Source organism: Stegastes partitus, unplaced genomic scaffold (genome assembly GCF_000690725.1).
Source record: "Stegastes partitus isolate 25-593 unplaced genomic scaffold, Stegastes_partitus-1.0.2 Scaffold717, whole genome shotgun sequence".
In the NCBI taxonomy this organism is placed as follows: Eukaryota; Metazoa; Chordata; class Actinopteri; family Pomacentridae; genus Stegastes; species Stegastes partitus.
In genome coordinates, this window is record NW_007578448.1 from 29,201 (window position 1) to 46,806 (window position 17,606).

The window sequence follows — 17,606 nt, forward strand, 5'->3', positions numbered from 1 at the left end:
CATGCCCGATTTAAAAAATAGTCGACAGCAATCAGCAAACAGGGACGTTTCAGTTGATCTAAGCTGAACTGCAGGCTGTGTTTACACCGAGCAGACAGGAGACGAGATTTAAAACAGATTAAAAAAACACAGTATTGGTGACACCTGTGGGTGGGTGTGTTAAGTCCAGTTTTTTTCATTTTTGTGGAAAATGAATAGTCGAGGAAATGTTATCCTTAACTTTTTTTTTTTGGGTGATTTATGGCATTCTAACTGTGTCATACTGCACAGGAGACATGTTTGAGTTCTCTCTACTTCCAGCCCTGTGGTGCTGCTTTCACAGAGGTGCAGGACTTTGTGTTGCTGTGAAACACGAGCCCACAGTGAGTAAAAAAGAGAAACTGCTGGAAGGGTTAACAGGCCTTTATTGTTTCTAATAATCTTTGTAAAACTCACAGAGAGGAGTAGCCACGGTTCAGTGTTTATTGTCAGTATGTTAAAAAAAGTCAAACACAAATGGTAAATATGTACGAAGACAGAAGCCACAGTTGTTGTTCTTGTTGGCTGTTGGCTCAGACCTTAACTTAATCGTCTCGGCTGAAGTTCTCGACGTTTTCAGGACCAGCGAGCTTGAATTCGACCTTCACTTTGAAATACAGATTTATTGTTTCGTGACTGAATCTGCGCCGCACAGATTTTTTCCTTTTTTTTTAAATAACTTTAAAAATTCTCCTTTAAACCGACCTGAAATGTGGACAGAACGCCAGTAAGTAGACGTTTCTCTGCGCATCTGTTGTTTTATTTTATTTTTTATTTTTTAATGTCAGCTTTAAAATCAAACAGAAGCTGATTCAGAGAACGGAGCGTGTTCGCCGTGGAGTCGATCCGTCAGAGCGTCGACCGGCCACCACAGACTCGAGCGTATTTAAGTGTTGCTTTCATACCAGATCCAGCCCAGCCTACGCTTTTACCCCGAATGTATATGAAAAGATATCTATTGATAGGCCTAGGACTATATTTTATACTAGAATGTTAAATGTTATATACTGTAAAGAACTGTAATAGTATGTACGTGCAATCCTTAGTCATAGTATATGCAACAGTTTGACATATGTAATTAAAAAAAACAACAATATCATTTCTTTAAACCTTTTGTTTTCCTAAAGTAAGAATCCACCTAAAAGCAGAAATGTTTGCTCTGTCTATCTAACATATGTCATCCTACTTTTAAAGATTTTTATTTGCTCGATAGAAAGTTCAGGGATTTAATGTTCCTAAAGCGAACAATCCGACGCTACAGCTTTGTTTTTGGGGGGATTCTCTCTTTATGTACTCATCGGTGCACAAGCACAGACAAACCAAAGGTGATTTTATGCCCAAACTGGATGTAAATGTTTTATGGAAAAGAAAAAAAAAGAAACCGCATTACTTCTTGGCCAGATCTGGAGCGGCCTGTTTCCTCCATCGTGTGCTCTGCTGTTCTTCTGGGATGATTATTGCAGGCCGTGGTGTTCAGCAGATGCCTGAGTAAGGATAATAAGAGAACATCAGGTAGAGAAACGTCTTTGAAGGAGTGGAGTTTAAAGTATAATATGCACTGATACGTCATGCAATCCCTTGTTAAGTGCCTTTTTAAAATGTTTACCATCTGTGTGCGTGTCTGGGAACCTCAGGGGAAGTAGGAGTGCAATGGCTTCTTTATCGTCCCGTCAATGATTAACCTGAATCTGTTACCCCTCCGCCGCCGCCGTCACACGGCTTCTCCTTGCTTTTACCCGAAGCCTTTTTGAAACCTGTTTTCTCCCTCCTCTCTACATCCAGTTTTCATTTATGTCACCCTTTTTTTTTTTTTTTTGTAGATCTGTTGGTTTTATCGCAGCTTCATGTACAAAATAAACACCAGGAAATAAATGGGATGGAAACTCGTACTTGTTCTGATGTTTTATTTCGGGAGGTTTAACCACCCAGATGATCTTCTCTCTCTCTCTCTCTCTCATCCGGCTGATTCTCTAAACACAGACCAGAGATTGATTTTATGAGCTCGTCATTATATCTGACTGTGTTTAACGTTTCTCTACCAAAACTACATTCCTGCCTTTTAAAACAACCCGTCACCGTGTACACAGACTTGTTTTTAAACTCCTGCTTCTCTGTGCAGCTGAAGAGCAGAAAACATTTCACCGGCTTCTTTTTGGCGACGATCTCTCTACGGACAGCGACGGCGACGAGCCTCCGTCACCATCTCTGATCATTTGATGAGCACAGAAACCTCTAAATGAACCTCACATTAACTAAACAAGCTTTCGATCCCACTTCTTATCACTTTGGAGCTTCAGTGCTTCCTGAAACCTCTTCTGTGGGACGCCCGAAAATAGCTTTAAACTGGGAAAACCCTGTTTAATGTTTAATTTCTTAACTGCATGTAAATGCTTCATACGTGTAGTGTCCAGGAAAGCGTGCTCCCTGCTCTATCAGCCAGGTTTGGTTTTATTTTTAATATATTTGCATGAAGCAGATTTAGTTTCCTGCGTTCTGGGGATTTTTTAATGCACCAGTTTGGCTTTTATCGGCGTCAGCTTATGGTGGAAATCTTTCTGTTTATGTCCATCCATCCGTTATCTATACACCGCTGGACAGGTCACCAGTCTATCACAGGGCTACACTTAGAGACAGACAACCAAGCACACTCACATTCACACCTACGGACAATTTACAATCACCAATTAACCTCAACATGTTTTTGGACTGTGTGGGAGGAAGCCGGAGAACCCGGAGAGAACCCACGCTGCACGGGGAGAACATGGAGACTCCACGCAGAAAGATCCTGGGTGTCCTCACCGGGACGTGAACCGGTGACCTTCTAGCTGCGAGGCGACAGTGCTAACCACCGATTTATGTACAGAGAAACAAATAAAACTACTTTGCTCCTTTCTTGCATCCTTTAGTGAAATGAATGCTTAGTTGTTGGAATTTGTGAGCTGGGAAGCTGAAAATGTGGCTAAGTTTGAGGCTAACCTGCATGTTTTGTCAGTGATACAGCTAATTACCATTTTAAATTATTAAAACAAAATTGTAAAACTAGGGTCCAGTCTGACTCAACTTCAGTTAAAAGCCTGTTCAGTTAAAATGCAACCAGGAATGAAAATGTTCACAAGAGTCCCAAAAGGTGCAGCTGGTGCAGATGCAACTGTTTGAAGTCGTGTCAGAGGCAATGTTTTCTTCTTCTTTTTTTCTTTCTTAAAGTGCGTTATCTGTATCTGGACTAAGACTTGCTGTTCAGCCTCGTACAAAACCTCATTTTTATTATTTTTTTTTTTTTAGCATCCCAGCTCACAAGTTTCAAATATCAAGAGCATGAATTTCAAGAGGGATGCACAAAAGAAGTCCTTTAATCCATACTTTACTGACTCCTTGTGCCTGAACGAAGTGTTCTCCGAAAAAGACTTCCAACATAAACTGATGCAGAAAAAAGCCCAGAACATGTCATAAAAAGTAAAACAAAAGCAGGTGGTGTAACTGTTTCTACAGGCCACAAGGGGGCGCTGTTGACTTCAGAGTTGCCTGAAGAACCAGCGGCTGCAGGAACAAGTGAGTATGACCCTCTATCAGATGCTTTCCAGGTAAGTACATGAGTGGACGCTGGATTTTTCAGGCAAAGCTATAACTAAGAGCCTCAGTTTCTGCTGAGCCACACAGGTGAACTCTCAGCTGCACTCGCATTCGTTTTTCCTCCAGTTTTGGACTTTAATGTCAGCTGGAGAGACGCTGAAGCCTCTCAGAAGAAGAAGGAGGTTAATTATTCCAGGCGGCCGTCGCGCTCCCGGCAGGCCGATGTGTCGTTTCCTCCATTAGTGTCAGCTCATTACCGCTATTGTTAAACCAATTATAGAGGTGTTAATGGACGATGGAGGCTCCATTGGCATGAAAAACAGCCCGCAGAGAGAGAAAGAGGAGGAGAGGGAGAGAAAGGAGGGGAGGCTTCTGAGAGGTTGGAGAGGTTCCACTGATCTGGGATGTTTATTAAAAGACGCTGATGCGTCAAAGATACAAAGATACAGCAGCAGCAGCAGCAGCAAGTGTGTGGAGGCGCAACATCTGGTGAATAAAACAGGATGTGTTTGGACTTTTGAGAGCATTTTTTTCTCCTCAGTATAGTGACTCAGAAGCGACAACACAGTGGAGCGCCACAGTTTTACGCATTTGTCAGCCAAAACAGGCGTAATGTTCCATATTTGCAGACTTCTGCTGTCAACGTGGGCAAACAAGAGTGAAATGCAACCTGCTGGAGGAGATGTAGCCCTAAAGGCCTCCATGTTTATTCCCATGAGATGGTTGCTGCTGAAAATATCTGGAACCTGATTGTGTCCACCACATTTTTACATTTTTACATTTTACACACCACATTAATGCGTAAAACCGCACTTCAGGCCCCTTTATTCAATATTTGGTTGATTTTTTTTCCATATCAGTTGAGTTCTAAGATCAACATTTGGTCCACTGGCATTTTCTTTTCTTTTTTTTTTATCCACATCATGTAACAACGCATCTCTTTCATGCTTAATTACATCATTACAGACGCGGAGGTGTTAGCTCTTTCCTCGTGTTAATCGATTCGACGGCGTTTTGCAAACAGGTGATAATCGCCGAGTCCTTACAGGTGAAAACGTGCACAGCTTCATGAATGCGGAGAAAATCAGCCTCTCCTGCTTCCGTGGAGGCAGCGCGGCCTTCAGGTGAGCCCCTCAGACATCCATCAAAAATAATCAGAAACTTTAGATGCGTTTCCTACAAAACTTTCTGACAATGAATCGAGTCTTGTGCGTGTTTTTGGTGCAGCTGCGTCCTTCCTGATCTTTTTTCTCACAGTCTAATCCCGTCGACCTCCCGCCTGCGCATCAATTACATCTCCATTGACTGGCCATTAGGCAGAGGCATTGACATTCACAGGCCTCCGTCTGCACCCAGGCCTGATGTGTATTCCGCCACACAGGAGTCCGGCCCTGCGCATTACGCCGGGATTACATTATTTATTGTGTTCCTCTGAAGAGAAGTTCTCCAAGAAGTTCTCACGGAGAGGAGGTCTGTCGCATTTAGCCGAAATCAGACGCACACAATCACAGATTGAGCGCACCTGCCGTTTCAATGTAACCACACTGGAAAAATCTGACTTTTACGCACAATTTACGCGCGACTTTTACGCACGTAATTTACTAGGGCGGGTAACTTGAAGTTGGCCTCAAGTTACCTGCTGGTGGTGCAAAGGTCTGTTTTACTGACTCTGGGAACTTGAGGAAGGTTTTCTGTTCTGTGATGTCACCGACTAGGATCTCTGATGTTCTGATATTTTTCGTTTGATTTGCCAAATATTTGCCTAATAGTCGTGATTTTTGCATGACTGTCGTGACGATATTTGACTATCAAGACCAAAGATCTCAAAAGGTTTGGCGGTTACTAAAATTCACAGAACGTGTTAAAGGCCGTAGAGCCCCTGAGAAGTGATAGCCAGAGGAATTAACGACTTCCACGACCCCCACACGCGTCAAAAAACTGCCTTCATACTCCAGTTTAAGTTGTCTGATATCTGTTATTAAGAAAATTAAATGTTTCTCGTTGAAGTGAAATGTGTTTACTACCATTTATTACCAAATAAACTGCACCAATGAGGTATAATTAGAAAAACAAAGGATGGTTTTATAGAACAAACATTTTGTGTCACAGCTGCAGATTAGAAACCTGATTGATAATTAACTTTTCGTCATCAACACCTCTGCTCTCTCTGCTTCACTGCCATACGTACCAAAATATATGTGCGTGTGTGTGTGTGTGTGTGTGTGTGTGTGTGTGTGTGTGTGTGTGTGTGTGTGTGTGGGCTTAGCTTTGTTTCTGGGAGACAGTCGTCCGGGTGGCCCCGGTGCAGCCGCCGGGCCAATATACAGCACGCCAGGGGGCCACATCGGCCTTTTCGCGGGGCCCTTCCTGGATCCTAACACGGTATTCAAATGTGAGCAGCGGGGCGGGACCCGGCAGCACCTTATAAAGAGAGGACGTCCAGGTTTTTCTTCTGTATTTGCGCGCTACACCTACACGTCTGCTGTGTCCCAAAGGCCCTGCTGGACAGAAAAGAAAAAAAGAAAAAAGTGAAAAAAAAGAAAAAAAAAACTGGCCACAAGAAGGAGAAGAAGAAGAAGAAGAAGTGAGCGTCTGTCCAGCTGCTGATTAAAGCAACGAAACAATGGATGACTGACAAATAAGAAAACCTGACTGAACTTTTTCCTTCCCAGGAGCGCAGCGCCACATCACTCTCCGAAGACTTTTACGCTTCTTTTTTTTCGACTCTAAAATTTTTCTCCATCTTTCCCGGCGAAAAGGAGACACCTTTCTGTTTGGATTCTTCCCCTCGAGAACCACCCGAGGCACCTTTACGGAGGATTTTATTTTCTTTCCTTTTTTTTCTTTTTTCTCTCTCGATATTTTTAAAACAAAGAAAATCCGGTCAGAGATAAATCCTTCTCCTCCAGAGACGCGTGTTGGGGATGTTGAGTTCTGTGAAGATGGAAGCGCATGATCTACCAGAGTGGAATACTTTCTACAGCGAGGCCAGCGAGGTAAAGAGAATTAACAGATAGAAAATTAAATTAAGTCCTGTTTTTTATTTATTTATTTCGTGTTGTAAACTGTGGATAAGTTTTGGGGTTTGTCAGAGCGGACGATGAGAGAATTCCTTTTGCGCACCGTGTCAGCAGATAAAAAACAGCTGTAAACCTTTAGAGGATTATAAACTAATATTACAGAAAGATATTTTTAACACCAAAACCTTAAGATGATGTAGAAATATTATAGTAAAGATTAAAATAAGTCAGTCTAACATGAACACTTTACATCTTCAGCAGGAATATAAAAACTCCAAAGTGAGAAAATCCCCCAAAGTGCAAAAATATCTTTTTATTCTCAAATTTTCTTCTGTTAAAATCTTATTAGTTCTTATATTATTTTGAAATAATATCCCTCTCAAAAAAACTAGAAAGAAAAAAGCAGCAACCTTTGGCCTTTTTTACTACAAAAAATAAAAATAAAAAGGCTTCTTCGATTTTAAATATTTAATTGGATTTTTAAACACGTAGCCGAATAATTTTAATTAAAGAATTACGAGGGATTTTCGCAAAAGAAGAAATGGTGTCATCAGCAGGCCTTCCTCTTCTCCTTTTGTGTCTCCGCAGCCGCTCAAGTGTCGACAACGATTCAGGTGTAAATGAAACTTCATTCTGCTGCTCACTAATTCAATTAGACTTAATTCCATCAGCAGCTTCACTTCTCACCTCAGCTCGACCTGATGAAATTACGGAGAGTCTGATAATATTTAACCAACAATCAGCAGCGGCCTGAGAGACCTTTCATCCTCCGCAGATTTAGGTTCTCTCAGGTTAAACACTAAACAGGCTTTTAGGATTCACATTCGCTTTATTCGCATCGTCTTTATTAAATATTAGATTATAAACAGTAAAAGGATTTAGACTTAAATAGAGAACAACAGGTTTTTTTTCCCATGGCAGCAGAGGAGGAGGCCGTCTGAGCTGAGAGGCACCATGACGCGCTTTTTACGCATTTTCAGGTTAACATCTCCGTGTGAAATCCATGACTGCTGCCCGCTCACTGAGAGCTTCATTGTGCATTGATAAGGAGGCGCGTTTTAAATGGGAGACTCGAACCGCTTTCCTTCCACATTTCACAGCCGTTCTGCTCAAGAAATTCAAATTCAATCAGTTAATTACAGCAGAATCTTTCCTGTTGTTTGTTTACAAACAAACAAACAAACAAACAAAAACCTTCAGGTCAGAACGAGTTGAGGGATTTTTAGTTTTGTTGCTTTAAACCTTTCTGGTGTTTTCTTGTGACTAAGCAGATGTTGTTGTGCTCCTCCTGCAGATGTATTCCTCTCCCAGCACCATGAACTCTGGTCTGGGCTCCATGGGCTCCATGGGAACCATCAACAGCTACATCAACCTGAACCCGGCCACCGCCTCCCCCGCCGGCATGAACATGGCGTACCCCAGCTCCAGCCTCAGCAGCTCCCCTCTGGCCTCCATGGGCTCCGGGCCGGGCCACATGTCGCTCTCCCCGGTGGCCTCTTCCCTTAGCTCGGGCTCTCTAACCCAGCTGGGCCCCGCCGCTCCGGGCTCGCTGGGCTCTTTGTCCCACTACCAGAACATGGGCCAGTCCATGGGCCAGCTGGGGTACCCCTCCACCGCCACCCTGAGCCGGGCCGGCCCCAAGGAGATCCCCCCGAAGCCCTACCGCCGCTCCCTGACCCACGCCAAGCCGCCGTACTCCTACATCTCCCTCATCACCATGGCCATCCAGCAGAGCGGCAGCAAGATGCTCACCCTGAACGAGATCTACCAGTGGATCATGGACCTGTTCCCCTACTACCGCGAGAACCAGCAGCGTTGGCAGAACTCCATCCGCCACTCGCTGTCCTTCAACGACTGCTTCGTGAAGGTGGCTCGCTCGCCGGACAAACCGGGCAAAGGCTCCTACTGGACTCTGCACCCGCAGTCGGGCAACATGTTCGAGAACGGCTGCTACCTGCGGCGCCAGAAGCGCTTCAAGATCGAGGACAAGATGGCGAAGAAGGGAGGCAAGAGCCAGGAGGGGGGTTCAGGGAAAGGAGGCCACAGCGACCACCTGGTGGAGGACCGGAGCCCCACGGGGGGATCCGAGGGAGCCGACTCCGCCCACTCAGACAACTCCCACCCGGGCTCCTCGGACGACCAGCCTCACCCCAGGAGCGCCCTGGTTCCACTGGACTGCCCTCCGCTGTCCTCCTCACACCTCCACAGCCCGCCCGTCTCCCTGCCGCCCTCCTCCTCCTCCGCCTCCTCCTCCATCCCTCCGTCCTCCTTGTCCCTCTCCGGCACCTCCTCCTCCTCCAACCCGCTGCTCCACTCCCAGTCTCTCGCCGGCAGCTCCCACCTCCTGCCCAGCGCCATGCAGCAGCACATGGACCTACAGAGCGACGCCCTCAAGTCGCTGGACCCCCACTACAACTTCAACCACCCGTTCTCCATCACCAACCTCATGTCCAACGAGCAGAAGATGGACCTCAAGTCCTACCAGGACCAGGTGATGGCCTACAACAGTTACACCAGCGGCTCTCCCGTGGGGGCCAAGCAGATCTACGACAGCCCGGGTCCGGCCGCGATGGACTCCGGCGCTTATTACCAAACTCTGTACAGCCGCTCGGTGCTCAACGCCTCCTAATGTGGACGCTCACACCCGTCCGCAGGGCCAAGATGGAGACTCCTGTTTCTAAAATGGACACCCTAAGCTATCTTCCTCTTTCTTTCCCCTCTCTGGCTCTCGTCCAGCGGCCTTCGCAGAGACTCACATCTAAAATGGCCGCTGTGTTCGAGGGGACCACAGAACATTTTTCTGAGACTGGCTGGTTACACGGAGGACAGAAAAAAAAAAAAATGAAGACGTTCGTAAGTGAAAAGTCAGATCCCCAATGAGCTTTGTATAAAATGTAAATAGAGGCAATGTTGATGGGGGGGTGGGCGGGGGAGGGGAGGGGGAGGGAAAGGTTATGTGCATTTATTTATGAAGGGAATAAATTTTAATATATCTCGTATAGTCGACCAGTTACAACCCAAATGTGAGGCTTTTTTTTTTTTTTTTTAACCGAAGACGGAGAGAAGAAGTTTCAGGTTACTGCTTCAGGCAGGTGTTACTGCAGTGGGAGACAGTTCAATTCATGTTTTCTTTATGTGTCTCTGTGTGTGTGTGTGTGTGTGTGTGTGTGTGTGTGTGTGTGTGTGTTACAGCAGAATCGGTCATTTGTCCCATTTGGTTCCGTCACTTGTGTCAGATCAGGCGGAGCTCATGAAGTTTGGTTGATATGAAGAAGGAAAAACAAACATTTCGTCCTCGCCGGAGCAAAGAAAAAAAAATGCAACTGTGGTAAAAAGCAAAAAAAAAAAAAGGATGATGTGTTTCTTGTTGCTCGTGGCCCAAATCATTTCCTACATGAATGCATTTCAGCCGGCGAGGTGCAGTTACTAAAACAGAGGAGGGGAGGAGAGATGCACTATGGGAGGATTTACATACAGTACTTTGCACTATGGAGCTCCCACTGGCCAGGTGGGCTGATAGTGTGTGTGTGTGTGTGTGTGTGTTTGCACGCGTGTGTGTTACAACAATGCTTAGGAACGCCCTCCTTTACACTGTCAATGCATCGGCTCAATGGGATCAGTGTGACAATGTCCAAGGGTGTCGAATGACCCTTCAAAAAAAAAAAAAAGAAAGAAAAAAAAAAGTGCCTTTTCTTCAAACGACTGCTGATCTGATAAGAGATCAATATATTGGACGATCTGCTGAAGGATTCCGCCGACACGCCGAAGAAGTTTCAGGTCACATGTTGTGGAACATATTGTAAGATTTAACAAACAAAAAGAAAAAAGAAAGAAAAAAAAGTCTTTTATTTAAGAAGCTACGTTTCTTTTCGAACTTTGAAAGTGTGCCGATATAATATATTGTTTTGTTGTTTTGTTTTTGTTTTTGTTGTCGTTTCTGTTGGTTTAAATGTGATTAAAATGATTCATGTTTCATTTTTTCTTATTAAAAAGGCAAAAAATGCGGGGAGAGCAGTGGTACGTTTGGTTTTCTTTGTCCTCCTCCTGGAAACGAATCCAACTGTTTCCAGGAACTTGTGAGAAATTTCACAGAATCGTAAAAAAAAAACGTCTCTTACGTACAAATAAGAATCCCAACAATCACAAGGTTTGGTTATTCTGTAAGCTCCACCTGTGCTCAGGTCAGTCGGTCGGTGTTTTTCCAGATCCGTCCGTGTTCTAGGAACCGATCAATCACCTGGCTGGCGACGCGCTGCTGCAGGAATAGCAGCGCCTTGTTGAAACAGCTCCTGACCAAATGACCGTGGTGTGCGACATGTCGGCCCGCTAGACTAAACACCAGACGGATCACGCTGAGGGCCTCAAAGCCCAGCGAGACCCGGGCCACTCCAGAAACTGCTGACCTGCCTCTGACCCGGCACCAGAAAAACTAGCAGCAGGTCGGCAAAAAAAACACAGAAACGGGGGAAGAGACAGCAGCAGCAGAACGTTTTTACTGAACGTCTTTACAGCTTCAACAATCAGATCCCAAAACTAGTTTGTTAGTTTTTCAAAGTAAAAGCATCTAAAGGAGCTCAAACACAATTATTCGATTTGAAATAAATCCGAAAAGCTGCACAATTTAGGCTGATGTCACACATTTCATGTCCAATTCTTGTGTGACGGTCACACTTTGGATGTTGTTGACTTTTTTTAAAAAATCACCTCAGATGAATTTGCGACGAGATATTTTCCTGATTCGACCATTTTATGACTTTAAAGACGAGCCCTGTGGTTCCTTTTCTGTGCATTTTGCAGGACAGCAACCGGTTAATGTATTGATCTGGGTCCTTCCCTGTCGCCGGGCCTCCTGTCTGTTGCTCAACCGACGGATTTGCTTTTTGGTTTCCATCGGGCTCGATAACCAGGATGCTCGAAGCAGCAGCAGCAGCAGCGTTTAGCTTCGATCAATGAGCCACGATGATTTTTCCCCGATGACTTTACCCTTTATTTCATTGCACAGCGTCGATATATGGACCTCTGGAGAAACCGAACGCACACACACGCCTTAAAGAAATGGCAATGGAGTGTGAAACCGAGCCACTTCGTCACCTTGCATACACAATGGTCCCTTCAGAGCAGTTGGCTTTGATAAGATAGGGCGAGCGGCCGCCTGATACGGTCGCCACAGCTACAAAGACGCAGTGGCGCTCACACACACACACACACACACACACACACACACACACAGCTCCAGGTATGACTAACCTGGCCGTCTCTGAAATGTCACTCCGATACGTCCCCTCGGTAATCAGGAGCTGATAGTGGTCGCATTCAGCTCGGGCTTCCCATGAAACGGAGCAGATTAGAGCCGAACAACGCTCGAGGGGTCGAAGGAGCAGCAGTCGGACAATTTCTGCAAGAAAGAGACCCCCGTCTGTAATCTGTAACCCTCCAGTGACCCGGTTCCCAAACGTGAGGCCCTCAGAGAGCAGATAGCAGCCGCTGATAAGAGTCTATAAAATAATCCGCTCTCACAAGCGACCACGGCCACAGATAGGGACGTTTCTGGGATTAGCTTGTTTTCCACATTTTTCGACTGTGATGGAATCATTAAATCTCACAATCGACCAGAATTATATGAAATTAAGGGACAAAAATAGGATGTTTTCATTGAACATTCACAAATGTGCAGTGACTAGCTAGCATCAGTGCACGGATAATGCTAATATAGCTGTTAAATGATGGTTAGAATCATTTAAAAAAGCAAGTAGTTTTATTTTTTTGCACGTAGACAGGCGAGAATAGTAATTTATTGTGGCTTTTGTAAGAATTTTGCACCTAAACACAGAAAAAAAAAGCAAACCATGGAAGCAAACTGGGTTATTTTGGCTGTAACTGGATGCTTTTTGCAGCTCCGTCTACATGTTTTTTTAGATTCGCTGCAGATTCTGGGACCAAGAAGAGCAGAAAGTCAGCGGATGCATGAGAGCCGATCGCGGGACGAGAACCGTGTTTGCGGTGGATTCTGCAGCGAGAACGTTTGGAGCTACGGGTCACGCTGCTTCCTGCGCCGGCACCGATGCCGGACACAAACCACGAGGCGTCAAATCATGTCAAACTGATGTAATTTCCAGGATTCTGGGCTGAAATTCAGATTGCATGAAGATTATGGATCTTATTTTGAAGCTTCCAGGTCTAAGTTTAGAGGCCGGTTCTCCTGACAGCTCCAAAACCGACAGAAAACAGTTTAACGTGAAGGAACACAGTTTGGATGAAGGGGGGCCGATAAGATAAGATCTTATCAGCAACACTTTGTATCGCGTTTGCATATTTAGTTGCCGCTTTTCAACGCCTGTAAGCAGACTTAAAGAAATCCAATTAGGCCCAAAGACCTGCTGCTGTGGATTCTCAGTACCATGAATATTTGTCTCCTGAGGTGCAACAGTCTCTCCCCGTTGAACCCTCGGTGACAGCTGCCCTCCGGCTCGACGCCTGGCGGCGGGAGGCCGCCGGCGAGCACACCTGCACAAAGAGCTTCTGTGCACCAATGAAACGAAATGAAGCGGCTGCAGAGCAAAACTTAATTTAGTTTATGTTCTAGCAACTGGGATGCATTAAAAGAACAACAAGAAAGAGAAGAATGAAAGAAAGAAGGGAAAAGAAAGGAGAAGGGTGGTGCGTGTTTTCAAGATGTACAATGCAAATGAGGCAGTGCATCCTGGATCCTGTTAGGTGGATGAACTGTTTGCACTTGTTATTGCCTGAGGAGAGGGAGGGAATAGAGGGACGGAGGAGGAGGAAGAGAGCATTTACAGTTCAGGCCTCAGGCTGTACTCTCCCTGTTTAGAAAAAAAACAAGAGGCTTTGATGGCAGACGGGTCCGTTGTTCAGGCAGAGAGACGGCCGTGAACCTGATCATGTACCAAATCAGAACCCGCAGCAAGAAATGTTTTGATGGACAGGAAGTGGAATCATGGGAGCACGAGGTTCTGAAAGTGAAATCAGGGCATTAAAACGTGTACAATAAAGTGCTGTAATCCAGAAAGCAATACAGAATTCAAGCTAATAATAAACGGAGACAGTCGGATGAAGGCTGTAAAGAAGACGGAGCCGTCAGACGGAGATAAAGCTCGTAAAGACGCTTCAGAGGAGAAAACAAAAGCAGTGAACGCACGATGGTCCAAAGTGACACGAAGGAAAACTGAAAGACTTGATGTGATAGTTGACAGTTTCTGATTTCTGCACCACATACAGTGGAAATGTGCACCTTGTAAATATTTCTATGACTTCTTTAGCATTTAAACCTCCCTGGATTTCCAACACGTCCTCTTATTTGTCCTGGAAAACTTACATTTCCTATTTAAACCTTCTTAAAACTTGCTCTGCAATAAAACTGATTCTGCTTCTTGTTCATTATAAAACTAATATTTCAGGTTTTGTTGCTCAGACCAAACACAGACGTTTAATTCGACTTCTTGTAAGCACTAAACTCTCCACCCTGAACATGAATACGTGGACGTTAACATTTTGCATTGATCTGTTTGAGCTACGAAAACCAACAAAAGGTATTTTTAACCTTAAACGAGGCGACTTTTAACCGTTCAGCCGTCAAGCCAATTAACTCAACTTAAAGTTAGTCTCAAAGAAATTTAAGTTTAAATTATGCACGATATTAAGTTGGTGCAACATTATTATGTGAAAACAACCCACCGAGATAAATCTAAATGCTGCTGGGAGAGACTCTGCAGGACTGATTGAGCTTCCTGGTCATTAGCATTAGCATTAGCATTAACACGGTTTTGCAGCAGAACCGACGGACAGAAAGTGGCACAAATCCGTCTGCGTGAAGCGAGACAGAAGAAGCACAGTCCATGAGACAGTGTGTGTGTCATTCAGACAGACGGACAGACGGACAGACGGACAGACGGAGCGCCGCTGGCCAGCAGAGGCTCAGATAAGCAGCCTGGACTTTGCTCCGTCGGTCGTGGGTGTTGCAAAGAGGCCCGAGATAAACCGCTGGCCCGAGAGACGAGCTCAGAGCAGGAGGCTGATTGCATGTGTGTGTGTGTGTGTTTTACTGTGTGTGTGTGTGTGTGTGTGTGTTAATGTGTGTGTTAATGTGTGTGTGTGCGCGCGTCCAGGTAGGAACAGGGAGGACAGTATCGATCCAAACAGCGCCATCGACTCGGGGACGTGAAGCGCCGGCAGCAGAGCAGCAGCAGGTTAAAGGTCAGCTCAGCTCTGCAGGCCGGTCGCTGGTTCTAATCCCTCACTGACGTTGTTTTAAGGCTCCGTCCTCCATGTTTGTTGCCCTCCAGCAAAATGTTGTTTAAAAGTGAACGAACCGGTCGGTTCTGCAGAAATCCAGAAACTGTTCGTGTCTCGTTCATCAGCGTCAACATGAAACTGGACAAGTTTGACAGTAAATTTGTTTTTTAAGGAATTTACTGTTAATTCACTGATTTGTTTTTTCTATTACAGATAATAAAGTAAAGCAGAAAAACAGATTTTACACAGTAATTAGGGAAAAAAAGGCCTAAACTGTAAATAACACCAGACGTTAAAGATAAACCTATTAAACATTTATGTATTAATCTGCTCCGTGTACGTCGGCTGACTGAACTACAAAACCTGTTTTCTTCCAAACAACATTTTCAAAACGTTTGCAATCAACAGTTTTGTAATTTTTTTTGAAAAAAATTCTGTTGTTTTACCTTTTTTTCTTCTTGTTTTGTTAAACTACAGGTAATAAATAGCACATTTACAGACTTGCATTTTTTTAATACATTTTTACTGTTTTTAACTATAATTTCTTTTGACTTTTTTTTGTTGTTTTACCAGTTTTTTCTTGTTTTGTTAAAATACAGGCAATAAATAATACATTTACAGAATTGCATTTTTTTTTACATTTATAACTGCAATTCTTTATTTTATTTTTATTTTTTTTAGCAATTTCCTGTCGTTTTACAGTTTTTTTCCTGTTTTGTTTAATTTCAGATAACTTATAAAACTATAGAAACATTTATTTATTAACATGTTAACTATAAAAATGAAAAAACAAAATAAGACACAGGCCAAAACTGTAAATAATAATAATTAAAAAATATCTCTATTATTTTTTTTCAGCGTTTGACGTAAAAATAAATAGATCAATAAAGTTTTATTCTATTCTAAAACATTTCTTTTACTGTATTTAAATCTATTAACAACATCCTTATTTTACAGATATTTATTGCGTCTACTTTGCCTTTTTTTTTTTTTTAAGGCTGCAGCATTCCACCATTTTTTCTGTATTGTTTCTCTCCAGATCTAACTTCTTGACACATTTCCTCTCGCTGTGATAACTTCACTGATCCACTGCGACTCTTCGCTGTGCTGACCCAGTTCTGCTTTATCTTATCTTAATTTCTGTGAGTAACACTGTCTCTGTTATGATTGCTCTCTGAATAAAGTCATGTGCTCCGGCCCGTCAGCGCCGAGCCTCCTCAGCGATAACGATCAGGGAGATAACGAGGTGAGCGTGTGCCTGGTTCTCCTCCGCCGTGTTTGGATATGCAGCGGAGGAGATGTGAAGTCAAACATCCTCAGGACTTTGTTCTGCGCTCTGCAGGCTGCCTCAGGTGGTGATGAAACCCCAGCAGGCTGTTTGTGAGCCTCCATCACCAGAATCTCCTTCCTCTTCCTAGAGCTGAGGGTTCGTATCCGGATTAGGAATCTGCTCCATCATGCAAACGAGCTGGAAGCGCTGTGATGTTTCACTGAGCTGACGCCGCCGGAGACACGCTGATGTAAAAGTAGGCGTCTACAATAAAACTAAAAAGTCATAAAATATAAAATAAAGGCACATTAAAAGCTGCATTCCTCTGATTCCACTGACGTCTGCTGGTGGAGAACAAACACTGAGATACAACAAAAAACAGAAAATCAGTATTATTTTCATCAGTATTCAGATTATCACGATTATTCATTGATTTTAAGGCCGAGCTATGACATAGTGTTGTCGTTTTATAAAGTGCATTCATCTCACAGCTTCCATTGAGGCCACAAAACGTCAATTTAAACGCACTTTAAGATGCCATAAACGATAAGAATAAAACAGAAGAGTTGGGAGTGTTTGATTTGGCGAAGAGGCGACGAAACATCAGGACGTTTGAATAAAGTTTTCTACAGAAGCAACTCAAACTCTGGCGGTTTTCATTTTCATGCCTTCAGACGAGGAAACAAAGAGCTAGCGCTTCTTCTCGGGTCTGAACAAACCAAACTCGTGGACCGCGACGGTGCGAGGAGACGCTAAATGTCCACGAGCATGATGAGACCTTCAGGAATGCCGGGCAACATCTGGGCAGCATGTGTCGGGTCCGGCAGGCTGCTGCTGGCGAGACCTTAAGACAACAGCACTTCAGCCGACGGGTCGGCCGCCACCGTCCGCCGCCGTAAATCACAGCAGACGCTCGGAGGTCGTGTTTGCAGATGAAGACGTCCATCCTTCGGACAGAACCCGAGCCGCTCTGTTGACGCTGGCTCCGCTCCGACTCCACGCTCGAGGCCCAACTGGGTGAAAAACCAGGACTTTGATTCTCAGCTTGAAACCAATTTGGCCGAGTTGGGTTTCCCCCCCGAGAGAGATTTCTGCCGTGTTTGCTCGGTTTTCATGTTTGTTTTTGTTTTTGCTTGTATCAGAGCGAATGAAAAAAATTATAAAAACCCGACTGGCCTGCCAGCCTCAGAGCGGTGCCAGCGTCGCCCCGGTTTATGAAAGGCCAAGAGCAGAAGAACCGAGGTCTGGTCAGGCTTCGGGAGCTGGTGCCAGAAGGGCCTTATCTGAAAGCCTGTTTATTTAACCTAATTTAAATAAGAGTTTCAGTGAAGGACTCATAAACGGGGCAACAACTGAGAAGGACACAAAACTAACTGTCATGACTGAAAAACCTGAATCTTATTCTGAACGTTACAGCTCAATCGAATGCAGTCAGGTTGTTTACTCTGTTAACAAGCCAACAAATAAACAAAAATAAA

At 44.3% G+C, this 17,606-nt stretch overlaps 1 protein-coding gene across 1 annotated transcript; it reads left to right on the top strand.

Annotated features, from left to right (window-relative positions):
• The first annotated feature begins 6,097 nt into the window (after positions 1–6,097).
• On the top strand, positions 6,098–10,267 carry foxa3 (forkhead box A3). Its single transcript, XM_008291096.1, has 2 exons — positions 6,098–6,584; positions 7,903–10,267. Exons 1-2 carry the CDS (start codon positions 6,513–6,515, stop codon positions 9,235–9,237), a joined length of 1,407 nt encoding a protein of 468 aa, XP_008289318.1. The 5' UTR covers positions 6,098–6,512; the 3' UTR covers positions 9,238–10,267.
• The last annotated feature ends 7,339 nt before the right edge of the window (positions 10,268–17,606 follow it).